At 38.2% G+C, this 13,876-nt stretch overlaps 1 protein-coding gene across 1 annotated transcript in view; it reads right to left on the bottom strand.

Moving 5' to 3' along the window:
* Positions 1–13,876, bottom strand: part of PDE3B (phosphodiesterase 3B) — a 170,876-nt gene that overhangs the window by 48,391 nt on the left and 108,609 nt on the right. Inside the window, exons 3-4 of the mRNA XM_047070666.1 lie at positions 7,974–8,222; positions 5,076–5,218 (exon numbers count right to left, since the gene is read on the bottom strand). Of these exons, the coding sequence (XP_046926622.1) occupies positions 5,076–5,218; positions 7,974–8,222 (392 nt within the window). The remainder of the gene's footprint in view (positions 1–5,075; positions 5,219–7,973; positions 8,223–13,876) is intronic.

Here is a 13,876-nt window from a genome sequence, read left to right as displayed (position 1 = left end):
GTCAAATTACAGGTTTTCACCTACTTCCAGAATTGTCTCATTAATTCCTAGCCTCAAACCAGATAAATATACACTCCAATGAGATTACATAAAACAATCCTGAAGAAAACAGGGGACAAGAAGGATAGGAGTCCCAAAGATTATCAATAGTTGGTAGGAGGATGATTAAAGTCAGACTTAGGAATCATTACAAAAGAATGCCAAAAGTTATGGTCACAGAGTTAAGTGATATGTTAAGAATTGATTTTTAGATAACCCATGCCAATTACCTTGGTAAGATTTATATCAGTGTGTGTGTGTGTGTGTGTGTGTGTGTGTGTGTGTGTGTGTGAGAGAGAGAGAGAGAGAGAGAGAGAGAGAGAGAGAGAGAGAGAAGCAGCAACTATATAAACTTGTTGGCTGTATGATGTCTATATTTGGAGCTATTCTCTTAAGAAACTGAGTGAGGGGAGACCATTAGCCCTCTTGAATCTCTGTAGTTCAAATAGGGTCCAGGCACTGGTATAAATCTCTAATAAATTATGAGACACAGAATTGAGAAGCTGGTTCCCTAGTACATTATTTAGGAAATATAGTTCCTAACAAGTTATTAGATTTAATTACAGAGAAGTTATGGAGACAAATGATGAATAGGGGACTAGGTTAAAGGCAAATCTCTTTAGTGTAGAGTAACTATAGTTGATAGTCCATGCAGTTTTGGGACATGACTTGCCTATTTTTCCCCAGGGAAAGTCTGTTGAAAGAAAGTGAGCTGTGGGGCACCTGGGTGGCTCAGTCTGTTAAGCGTTTGACTCTTGATTTTGGCTCAGGTCATGATCTCACAGTTTGTGAGATCGAGTCCCACGTTGGGCTCTGCGTTGACAGTGTGGAGCCTGCTTGGGGTCTTCTCTCTCCCTCTCTGTCTGCCCCTCCTCTGTTCATACGTGCTCAAATAGAAATAAACTTAAATTTTTTTTTTTAAAAAAGGAAGGGAGCTGTGAGGTCTGAATATGTGTTCTGTTTGTCCACAGGGAGGGCTGGGTCCTAGCAGTCAGTCCAAAGATACAAGTTTAGCCATTTTTTAACCATAGCTACTAATACTGGAACTCAGAGATGCATAATCCAATTGTCAGCTAACCCACATTTCCTGGAACTTCCTGACCAGTGAACCTTCATCCTAGGTCTGAAACTTAAGCAGAAGTCACCATCAACCATCACAATATAATACGAACACCTTACTCCTGCAAGATGCTTGTTAGGCAGCTGTTTATCTTCAAGATCCATTTTACTGCAATCCCAAACTCATCACAGTAATCAAGCAGGCCTCAGAAGAGCAGTAATGACTAACACATGGTTGAAAGTGAAAGTGCCATGAAAGGCAAAGAAAAGGTGTTAAGGAGATTCAGAGGTGAAACAGATTGCTTCTCCTTGGAAACTGAGAGAGGAGGGTATCAGGGTGTTATTCTTAAGAGGTCACATCTGAGCCCAATCTTGAACGCTGTAGAAGCATGAGGCCGAGAAGACCTGTTCAAGGTAGAGAGAACAACTGTAGGAGTGAGGTGGGGGAGGGGGGGGGAGCATAGAAGCGGAGGAACAGAGAGAATAGCGAATAGTTAAGCTTGACTGGAATTTCAGATAGAGAAAGACAGACATATTTTGGTTTTGTAAAACAATGGCCCTCTTAATTAAAATCTGAAGTCCTTTAACAGCTGAACTTTAAGAGGTGAAGTCTTGAGGGCAGGTAATGCAGTGGCTGCTCAAACATGACTAGCCCTTCTTCCTGGTGGTTTTCTTCCCTTGGATTCTGTTTATCACAGCTACTGTACAGTTTATAACACTTCACTTTTTTCTCCAGACAAAGCATGAAGAAAAGCAAAATTAAATCCTATATTACTCTGCACTCAAACAAGGTGGGGCTGCAAACTGTAATTCAACTCAATTTTCAAATGTGTTAGACAAAAAACGAAATTATCAGGAAAGTTCAAGGAAGAGTCTAACAGGAGTCACATGCCTGTTGTTTTCACCTAGAGAGCTTTCCAAGTCACTCTTCTGGTCACGTTTTTTGCAAGACTGCTCCTATCTTTCACATTGTTTCATTTTTGCAAGTAAGGGTGCAGCTTTGTCATGAGGGAATAACAGGGTTTCAGATCCCAGGCTAGGAAGTTGGGCACTATTCTACAGGCATCGGTTAAGGGTCAAAAAACTTAATGATCAGAAAAACTGTATAATCAAGGTTTCATTTAAGGAAGAATTGTCGTGGAAGGGTAGGAGATGGAACAGGCAGTGAAGGATATTAGAAATGGAAAGGTCAATTAAGAGGAAAATTCAGGAGCGCCTGGAGGGCTCAGTTGGTTAAGCCACCGACTTCAGCTCAGGTCATGATCCTGCAGTTTGTGAGTTCGAGCCCCGCGTTGGGCTCTGTGCTGACAGCTCAGAGCCTGGAGCCTGCTTCGGATTCTGTGTCTCCCTCTCTACCCCTCCCCTGCTCACACTGTGTCTGTCTCTCAATGATAAATAAATGTTTACAAAACAAGAGAGGATAATTCAATAGCCCATGTAAGGAGATATAAAGCATGAAACAGTATAAAGTGATAAAGGAGAAGAGGGAACAGAAAGGAAAAGAGACGCAGAGACAGACCTGACAACAGGTATCTACAGGACAAGGTAAGAGGATGCAAACACCAAGTTTTCTAGCTAAACCCATTTTCTAAAGCAACCACTAAGTGAGAGGGTAGCAGTATTGTGTCAGGAAATGAGGGCAGAAAAACAGTAACATGAAAACGTTACCGGAGAGATGAGACATTTGGTTTTGGTCACAGCTTTAGGGAATGAGAGATTCAATACTGGAATCATGTTGAAAGCATAGGCAGAGTCATTTAAAATCACAGTCAGAGAAGCTAGCATCAAAATCCAAAGCTGTGTTCAAATCAAGATTCAAAAATGTAGGACATGTGGGGTGCGCCTGGGTGGCTCAGTAGGTTAAGCGTCTGACTCTTGATTTCGGTTCAAGTCATGATCTCACAGTTTGTGAGATGGGGCCCTGCACTGGGCTCTGTGCTGACAGCACAGAGCCTGCTTAAGATTCTCTCCCTCCCTCTCTGCACCTTCCCGACTTGCTCTCTCTCTCTCTCAAAATAAATAAATAAACTTTAAAAAAAATCTTTAAATTTAGAAAAAAAATGTAGGATATGTGACCTCAGTTCTAGAGTATTCCAACAAAGTCAAAATGAATGCCTTGTGATTCCGGATTCACATGTCTATTCAGTTTGAGCTACTAAAGCCTAAAGGTTCCTGAACAAAAAATTACCATACATGAAAGATTGATAGCTATGCTCTCTAATATGATTGCCATACATATTACCACCAATTACTTTATTCTCCAAGTTTCTAAATCTTTCATGAGGCACATGGCTTTGTTTTAATGAGAGTTAAGTAATTACATTGAATCTGCGTACATTTACCTCTTTTATGAACATTTCTCAGAGTTAATTTTCTTTGGACCATGTTTCTATTTTAATATCAATCATCTTAAGTCAGCAGGATAAAAGTGACCTTAACTCACTGTATCACATTTAATTGCAAATGTACTGCTATTACATCAGTGTGATTTTGAAGGATTAAAAAGCAATCATTTTCATCATTCTGTTTCAAGCCAAACAATATTCTCAAGATGATGTTCCCTGTGGTTAAGAAATATGTTGTATTTTCAGTTCCCAATATCACTGACTTCCCCATATCCTGCTTCCATTAAAAAACAACAACAACAACAAAAATAAGACCATTATGTTTAGGTTCTGGGCAAGTGTTGAACCAAAGCTCATTTTCCTTTACCATACTCTGTAATTCAACCCATTCCTGTTTCATGTATCATTTCATTCAATTTTTCCTTTATAAAAAAAGGAGCTCATTTACTTGAATACATTATAGAAAATTCAAATTAATAAATCCTGCAAGAATCTGGAAAATTACAATTATCTGATCCCATTTCCTATATAAACGTTAACACCACCTTTAACTGATAAATCGGTATGATCCAATCCTGCCATCTACTGTTTCAAATGTGTAACTCTACAGCTCAAGATAAACAAAGTGCTCAATACTAACAGTGGTTTAGCAGAAACTTTACACTAATTCCAATTTTGTTTATTTTTATTTTTTTTTAATGTTTATTTATTTTTGAGAGAGAGAGAGAGAGAGACAGAGACAGAGACAGAGCGGCAGAGAGAGAAGGAGACACAGAATCAAAACAGCTCCAGGTTCTGAGCTGTCAGCACAGAGCCTGATGTGGGGCTTGAACTCACGAACCGTGAGATCATGACCTGAGCCAAAGTCGGCCGCGTAACTGACAGCCACCCAGGCGCCACTAATTCCAATTTTGTTAACACAGTGAGATCACTGACTACATAGAACTTCATAACTCACACATGAGATCACTATGTCTCCTGGCTTTTAAAAGACAAAGTATTGACTCCTTTGTTATGAGGGTAGATGGGTATGTTTACATTCAGAAAATTTCAGCTCCTGCGTTTTCCCACCTTCCTTGAGCTACGGTTACTGATGCCCTTCATGTGTAGGATTAGCACCGTTTAGTTCCAAGTAAATCCTCAAGTGAGTACAGAATATGTTAGTAGTCTTAGTCCTCTAGCAGGAACAAGAGTTTTGCTACCTTGTATCTAACATCAGAGATGAGCCCTGGAAATGTGCTCTTCCTTTAACAAGTCAGTAGCTCTGTTGACCTTCCTTTGGATACCATGCACTGGACCTGTGTGATTGCCCCTACAACGGTCACAGATACTGATTTAAAACCTTTCCCGCTTCCCGTCCTAAACTGACCCTAGTTTCCTTAAACTGCCTCCCTGATTCATGTTCTTAAGGCCCCAGCATGCCTTGTACCCAATGTACTTAACTTTTCAGAGAAGACACATTAGCTGCTTTTTAAGAATCAGTTTTGCTATTATGCCTTATTCCTACCCATGCTGTCCTACATCTAAAATACTTCAACTGTTCCTTTCTGCTTTAGTTATTTCAAACTTCATTCAACAGAAACAAAGTGGATGTATTTGACTCAAATTTCTTTAAAAGACTGGGGATTGTACCTTGAAATGCCAAACTCTTGGTGTGGCCTTTTGCCATTACTGCGTTCCCACCGGGACGACGACTGTTCAATAGGTGGCAGACCGGAAGTTCCAGGGCTCCTCCTCAGCTGGGGAGTTGGTAAGCTATTCCTACTGTGTAGTCCCTGTGGAATAATTTAACGATGATTAAAACTGTCACCCTTAGATATGCTGTGTATGTATTTTTAAAGATGACATGTAAAAATACCAATACACAGTAGATTTTTAGTATGTACAGGAGACACAGGACATTTTATCTTGAAGATATGTCAGATTTACTCCAAATTTTACATTCGATATTATTGTTCTATTTAGTGTTCCTCCCATTAAACAATGGTTTCTGAACTCCCTACAATTTTACTAGATCTTTATTCTTTTGTACATTTTACTCCTAGTTTCATGAGAAATAAATACTTGACAATTTAAAAAGGAGGTATGAAAGATTTGCCCTGAAAAACAATTTCAGAGGACAAGCTTAGGATCAGGCACCATAAGCCCTAGATCCTAAACCCTTTGTATTTTCAATACAATGCTGAAGTATGTAGGGTTAACCTGGAGAAACTGAAAGATTCAGAACTACCTTTTCAATTAGCAATTAAATTCAGAACACCATTAGCATTAATAGTTTACCTTAGTTTTTGAAAATATTCTAAATTGATCTAAATGTTCAATTAGCCAAAGTATTCTATTTTTTACCACTGTAAATAGGTGTTTTATTGGGATTTACATAAAACAGGTTTTGCTTCTTCTGAATTTCCCCCATCAGCAGATACTGAAACCATCTCAGAGAGCTAAATATCTCTTATATTTAAGTTTTCCCAAGGATGTTGATTTTGTAAAGGTTCATAGTTACTTAGACTCATAGTGAAAAAGTTCTTTGTGTTACAATCCTTTCTGGCTATAACTTAGGTCCATATAGTCTTTCTTAGTTCTTAACACACATATATAAGACATTTATATTAAATTATCTTTTATAATTCCTTTTTCCTTACTAATTATTTTTTTTTATAAATGCTGTTGTTCTTTTCTGGAGTATCAGGTTTTTCTATTCTTTTTCAAAAACAGAGACCAATTAGATATGAAATTCAAGAAAGAAGTTTAAAGAACACAAAGAAATATGGTTTACTTCCTGGTTCTTACAGGACTTACTCCTATCAGTAGATTCCAGTACCAAAAATAAGCCTGATTAACTAAAATGTTCAGGAAATGAGGCATTTAGGCATCCTGTTTAATTACTATTATTGTTTCAAATGTTTCTAAAATGTACTAGTACACTTTTTTTTTCACACAGTAAGCACAGTAACAAACATAATATTGGTATCAATAAGATTTTTCTGATTAAGATTTTTAAGAATCACTATTTTTATTTTATTTTATTTTTTTTAATTTTTTTTTTCAACGTTTATTTATTTTTGGGACAGAGAGAGACAGAGCATGAACAGGGGAGGGGCAGAGAGAGAGGGAGACACAGAATCGGAAACAGGCTCCAGGCTCTGAGCCATCAGCCCAGAGCCCGACGCGGGGCTCGAACCCACGGACCGCGAGATCGTGACCTGGCTGAAGTCGGACGCTCAACCGACTGCGCCACCCAGGCGCCCCAAGAATCACTATTTTTAAAAATTGCTCTCTGTTAACTATACTTCAATAAAAAAAAAAAAAAAGTTACTATTCTAAACATCAAATGTCAATGGAAAATATAAAGGAATAGCAACATATCAAGTGAAGACTAACTCAAGAATACATAGAGTTATTTTATTGAATTTATTATTATCACTTTTTGATGCTTGTCATTAACCTGTTCCTCATAAGTAGAGTGCTAAAAAGAATGTCATGTAACTATGTACCATTGTTAATTGGATTCTGACGAAGGCAGGTATTTTTTAAAAATAAAAGCATCATATAAGCAAAACAAAATAAAAGCATCACATAGCCACCTGTGATCTGGATTTGCAATCAGTAATTATCAAACTTTTGCCCTAATTGGGCTTGCTTAATTTTTCAACACTTCTACACCCTAATGCTGGGAACACAGTGAAATTAATTATCAAAATCCTTCCAAATCCATATTTAACTTTTTCTAAGCTCCATATACACTATTACAATGAAAATTTAACTGCTTTGAATTTTATCTTCTCTTCATTAGTTTACCTGTAGAATAAAGTAGTTAATCTAGAACAATCTCTAAAATGTTTTTATTTCTAAAGTTTATGATGTTAGCTATCAACAAAGACATTGAAAGCATTCTAAACAATCATAACGTATACCTTAGAATAGTACTTATTATTTCCTAAAGAAAATCGTATTTTGAAGCATTGATATTTAAAGAAAAATTCATCCAATAGCTAATGATGGAAAAATCAACGTCTGTTGGGTTATAGCAATCTCTAGTGGGTAAAGGGGGGGAAAACAGACCCCCAAAAATGTGAAAGTCAATTTAAAATAATGTTATGTAATTCATAGAAATGAATATTATAATGATCAATTCTTTGGGGTTCAACAAGAACAATTTCGGGATCCTAAATAATACAATAAATTAATGACATGATTTGACTACTAGTTTGTTATATAAGCCTGGAATTAAATTTGTGTGGGGTTTTTTTTTCTGCTTTTTAAGAAACAATAATGACAATGATAAATAGTTGTAACCAAAAAAGTCATAACTGCTGATTAGAGTAATTTAGAATAAAAGCTGAATATTCATTTAGAAATATTTGAGATTTATAACTACCTCTAAAGTCCCAAACAGCTCAATATACTGTACAAAAAAGCTGATCCTTGAAAAAGAAATTGTGTTTTATCTATGCTACAAAGGAGCAGTTTTAATTTGAAAACATCATTAAATGTGGTAAGTATAGGGCTGGCTGATTACTGTATCTTGACCTTGTGAAGTTTTCGATCTCCTTTCTCAGCTGGGTCCTCTACTTCCGAGCAGGGGTAAAATCCAGGAAATGGTGTGAGGGGATTAATCCTTGGCCTACAGGAACCTGAGAAAGCACCCATCAAGGAACTGATACTCCGCAGGGAAGAAATGACTTGTGGGGGAAGGGTTGGATCAATCAGAAGGTCTGACACCATATTGCGAGCCTCATTTAGCACTGAAAGATCAACTCCACTTCCACCTCCAGAATTCTAGAAAAGAAAAAAAAAGGGAAAATTATATATTTGTTACAGAAAAACCTTAACGTTTAAGAAAAACTCTGTTTTGGGGCGCCTGGGTGGCGCAGTCGGTTAAGCGTCCGACTTCAGCCAGGTCACGATCTCGCGGTCCGGGAGTTCGAGCCCCGCGTCAGGCTCTGGGCTGATGGCTCAGAGCCTGGAGCCTGTTTCCGATTCTGTGTCTCCCTCTCTTTCTGCCCCTCCCCCGTTCATGCTCTGTCTCTCTCTGTCCCAAAAATAAATAAAAAACGTTGAAAAAAAAAATTAAAAAAAAAAAGAAAAACTCTGTTTTAAGTCAATATACACATACGATATACAGCAGTTCTTCCACTTACCTTACTCCCTCAGGAGACAGTCCAGCCAGCATAGTGACTAGGCCTTGTTGCAAAGACACTGGAGTTTGAAATCTACACTTTAATCCTACTTGTATGATTTTAGGCAAGTTATTCAACATCTGAATTTTTTAGTTTCTTTACCATAAAATGGAGATAGTAACATCTACCTAAGGCGAACGTGAGAATTAAGACTGATAATACATGCAAAGCACATAAGGCAGAGTACAGGGCATATATTTAAAGTACAATATGGGAATGCAAGCTGGTGCAGCCACTCTGGAAAACAGTATGGAGGTTCCTCAAAAAATTAAAAATAGAACTGCCCTATGACCCAGCAATTGCACTACTAGGCATTTATCCAAGGGATACAGGTGTGCTGTTTCAAAGGGACACATGCACCCCCATGTTTATAGCAGCACTATCAACAATAGCCAAAGTATGGAAAGAGCCCAAATGTCCATCGATGGATGAATGGATAAAGAAGATGTGGTATAGATATACAATGAAGTATTACTCGGCAATCAAAAAGAATGAAATCTTTCCATATGCAACTACATGGATGGAACTGGAGGGTATTATGCTAAGTGAAATTAGAGAAAGACAAAAATCGTATGACTTCACTCATATGAGGACTTTAAGAGACAAAACAGGTGAACATCAGGGAAGGGAAACAAAAATAATATAAAAACAGAGAGGGGGACAAAACAGAAGAGACTCATAAATATGGAGAACAAACTGAGGGTTACTGGAGGAGTTGTGAGAGAGGGGATAGGCTAATGGGAAGGGGCACTAAGGAATCTACTCCTGAAATCATTGTTGCACTATATGCTAACTAATTTGGATGTAAACTTTAAAAAATAAAAAATAAAATTAAAAACAACAAAAAACCACAGTATAAATAATGGAGCAAGGGCTTTGTACTGTATACAGTTAGACTCTTATCCTTGAGGCAAGTTGATAGGTTTTTCATTTTTGGATTTTTTATTTTAAGATTATCTTATTCTTTATTGGGTGACATTATGAATTAAGAACTAATTTGTAATGTAACTGTTACATGTAAGCTATTCAGTAAGTGCTGGTCTCCCAATAAATATTAGACTTTTCTTATTCTCCCCCTAAAGAATAAATAAATAAAGTGCAATAAGTAACAGTATAACCACTAATGTTACAGAAAATAAGAAGACAAAAATACAGGAAAAACAGTGTCAGGGTTCAAAGAAGATAGTGATGATTTTGAACTAAACGGTTATCAAAAACTTCATGGAGGAGGTAACATCAGACTTGGCCTTAAAAAATAGATAGGGATGGGGGTGCCTGGGTGCCTCAGTCGGTTAAGCGTCCGGCTTCGGCTCAGGTCATGATCTCGCGGTCTGTGGGTTCGAGCCCCATGTCAGGCTCTGTGCTGACAGCTCAGAGCCTGGAGCCTGTTTCGGATTCTATGTCTCCCTCTTCCTCTGACCCTCCCCTGTTCATGCTCTCGCTCTCTCTCTCTCTCTCTCTGTCTCAAAAATAAATAAATATTAAAAAAAAATAGATAGGGATGATATTTTTAAAATTTAGAATAAATATTTCATTGATGTATACATATGGTATGATTTTTACTTTTTGAAAATACATATATATGGTGTTCAACTCAATTACCCATAGAAATGAGTGCACTGATAGAACAGTGAATTAATGTTACTTTTGGTGTTCTTGTTATATCTTGAACTTACATTTGAGTGTGTCTGCAATTCATAATTATTGAATGCATTTAATGAGTTCACCAAGAAATGGTTTATTAGGCATCCTCACTACATTTTGGAACTAAGAAATGTTATGAAAGTTAGAACAATAATTAAGATCTTTGCTCTTTGTGGAATTTTTTTTCCTTGTGAAGTATATTTTGTCTTCGTTTTTATTTGAAAACATTTCTATTATTAGGGTACAGTCCAGCTATTTCTAGTATTTATAAATAAATATTTCCCTATACATGTCAAAACAGATAATTAAACATACTTTTGACAAATAGCTTCCCATAAATTTGAATTGCTGAACCAAAGTAAATGAACATGTTAAAATTTGGTCATTACCATAAAACTGCCCTCACATATGTTGGTTAAATCTATACTTCCATAGGGGCGCCTGGGTGGCGCAGTCGGTTAAGCGTCCAACTTCAGCCAGGTCACGATCTTGCGGTCCGTGAGTTCGAGCCCCGCGTCGGGCTCTGGGCTGATGGCTCGGAGCCTGGAGCCTGTTTCTGATTCTGTGTCTCCCTCTCTCTCTGCCCCTCCCCCGTTCATGCTCTGTCTCTCTCTGTCCCAAAAATAAATAAACGTTGAAAAAAAAAATTAAAAAAAAAAAATCTGTACTTCCACAAATTGTATATAACCACATCTATTTTCCCACACCCAAATGAGAAATCTGATGATATCGGAGTTGGATGTTCCTGGTACAGATCATGTGTCATTTCTCTCCAGTTGCTTTCAAGTTCCTTTGTCTTTAGTTTTCAAACATTTCATTATGACACGGCTTGCAATAAAATTACGGGGGGGGGGGGGTTCACATTTGGGAATCACTCAGCTCCTCCAACTTGTAGGATTATGTTTTCTGCAAAATTTGGGGAAGTTTTCAGCCATTATTTTTTTCAAATAATCTTTTAAATTCTCTCTCTCCCTCCCTCCCTTCTCTTTCTCTCTTTCTCTCTCCCTCTCTCCCCTTCTTCCTCCCTCCCTCCTCACACTCAGACATGAATTTCGGATCTTTTATTATCCCTTAGGTCACGAAGGCTCTATTCATTTTGTTTCCATCTATTTTTTCTATGTTGTTCAAACTGGATAAATTCTATTGTTCTATCCTCCAGTTCACAGATTCTCTCCTCTGCCATCTCCACTCTGTTACTGAGCCCATTCAGCAAGTTTTGAATTTCCATTAACAGTTTTTTCAGTTCCATAATTTCCATTTCTTTCTTTTTTATAACTTCTACAGGCCTACCTTGGACATGCTGCAGGTTTGGCTCCAGACTGCAACAGAGCTAATATCACAATAAAGTGAGTCAAATGAATTTTCCAGTTTCCTAGTGCATATAAATGTTTACAATGTACTGTAGTCTATTGTGTGTGCAAAGGTATTATGTCTAAGAAAATGTACATACCTTAAAAAACTTTATTGCTAGAAGCACTTGGGTGGCCCAGCTGGTTAAGCGTCTGACTCTTGATTTCAGCTCAGGTCATGATTTCACAAGTCATGAGTTCGAGCCCCACACTAGGCTCTGTGATGACAGGACAGAGCCTGCTTGAGATTGTCTCTCTCCCTCTCTCTCTCTCTGTCCATTCCCCACTCGTGCTCTTTCTCTAAATAAACTTTAAAAATACTTAAAAATACTTTATTGCTAAAAAATGCTAACCATTATCTGAGTTTTCATCAAGACAATCTTTTTGCTGGTGGGGGGTCTTGGCTTTGATATTGATGGCTGCAGATTGATCAGGGTGGTAGCTGCTAAAGGTGGGGTGGTTGTGGCAATTTCTTAAAATAAATGAAGTTTGCTGCATTCAACTGACTCTTCTTTTCACAAATGATTTCTCTGTAGCATGTGATGCTGTGTGACAGCATTTTAAAAAATTTTTAATGTTTATTTATTTTGGGGGAGAGAGAGAGAGAGAGAGAGAGAGAGAGAGAGAGAGAGAGAAATAAGCAGGCTCCATGCTTTCAGCACAGAGCCTGATGTGGGGCTCAGACTCACAAACCATGAAATCATGACCTGAGCAGAAATCAAGAATTGGACACTTAACCAATTGAGCCACCCAGGCACCCCTGTGTGATAGCATTTTACCCACAGAACTCCTTTCAAACTTGGAGTCAACCCTCTCAAAACCTACTGCTGCTTTATCAAGTTTATGTAATGTTCCAAATCCTTTATTGTCATTTCAACAGTCTTCACAATATCCTCACCAGGAGGAGATTCCACCTCAAGGAACCACTTCCTTTGCTCAGTCCTAGGAAGCAACTCCTTATCTGTTGAAGTTTTATCCTGAGATCACAGCAATTGAGTCACATCTTCAGGCTCCACTTCTAATTTTATTTCTCTTGCTATTTCTACCACGTGTAGTTACTTTCTCCACTGAAGCCTTTTTTTAATTTTTAAAAAATATTTATTTTTGAGAGAGAGAGCACAAGCAGGGTAGGGGCAGAGAGAGAGGGAGACGCAGAATCTGAAGCAGGCCCCAGGCTTTGAGCCATCAGCAGACAGCCTGATGCAGAACTCAAACTCATGAACCAGGAGATCATGACCTGAGCCAAAGTTGGACGCTTAACAGACTGAGCCACCCAGGCTCCCTCCACTGAAATCTTGAATCCCTCAGAGTCATCTATGTGGGTCGGAATCAACTTCTTCCAAATTCTGGTTAATGTTGGTATTTTGACCTCTTCCTATGAGTCATAAATGCTCTTAAGGGCATCGAGAATGGTGAATCCTTTCCAGAAGGTTTTCAATTTTCTTTGCCCAAGTCCAACAGAAAAATCACTATCTATGGCAGCTGTAGCCTTACAAAATGTAGTTCTTAAATAATGAGACTTGAAAAGTCAAAAGTACTCCTTGCTCCATGGGCTACAGAATGGATGTTGTGTTAGCAGACAAGAAAACATCAATCTTGTCGCACATCTCCATCAGAGCTCTTGGGTGATCAGGTGCATTGTCAATGAGCAGTAATCTCTGAATCTTTTTTTTTTTTCCTGAGCAATCTGTCTCAAAACTGGGCTTACGATGTTCGATAAACCATGCTGTACATATATGTGCTTTGCTGTTCCATTTACACAGCAGTGTCGGTTTAACATAATTTCTAAGGACCCTAAGATTTTCAGAATAGTAAATGACCACTGGCTTCAACATCAAGTCACCGTCTGCATTAGTCCCAATGAAAGAGTCCTTCAAAGGACTTGTCCTTTGAAGCTTTGAAGCTAGGCACTGACTTCTCCTCTCTGGCTGTGGAAATCCTACGTGTCATCTTCTTCCAAAAGAAGACTGTTTCACCTACATTGAAAATCTGTTGTTTACTGTAAGCACCTTCAATAATTATCTTAGCTAGATCTTCTGGAAAACCAGCTGAAGCTTCTACATCAGCACTCCCTTGAACTTTTATGTTAGAGAGATGGCTTCCTTCCTTAAACCTCAGGAACCAACCTCTACTACTTTCAGACTTTTCTTCCACAGCTTCCTCACCTCTCTCAGCCTTCACAGAATTAAGGAGAGTTAGGGCCCTGCTCTGGATTAGGCTTTGGCTGACGGGACTATTGCGGCTGGTTTGATCTTCTATC

This window comes from Lynx rufus, unplaced genomic scaffold (assembly GCF_022079265.1).
Source record: "Lynx rufus isolate CCGP_SWC_20201006 ecotype Redwood Valley unplaced genomic scaffold, mLynRuf1.p SCAF_9, whole genome shotgun sequence".
NCBI lineage: Eukaryota > Metazoa > Chordata > Mammalia > Carnivora > Felidae > Lynx > Lynx rufus.
The sequence above is the reverse complement of the archived record's forward strand: the minus strand, read 5'-3'. Positions and strand labels throughout refer to the sequence as shown.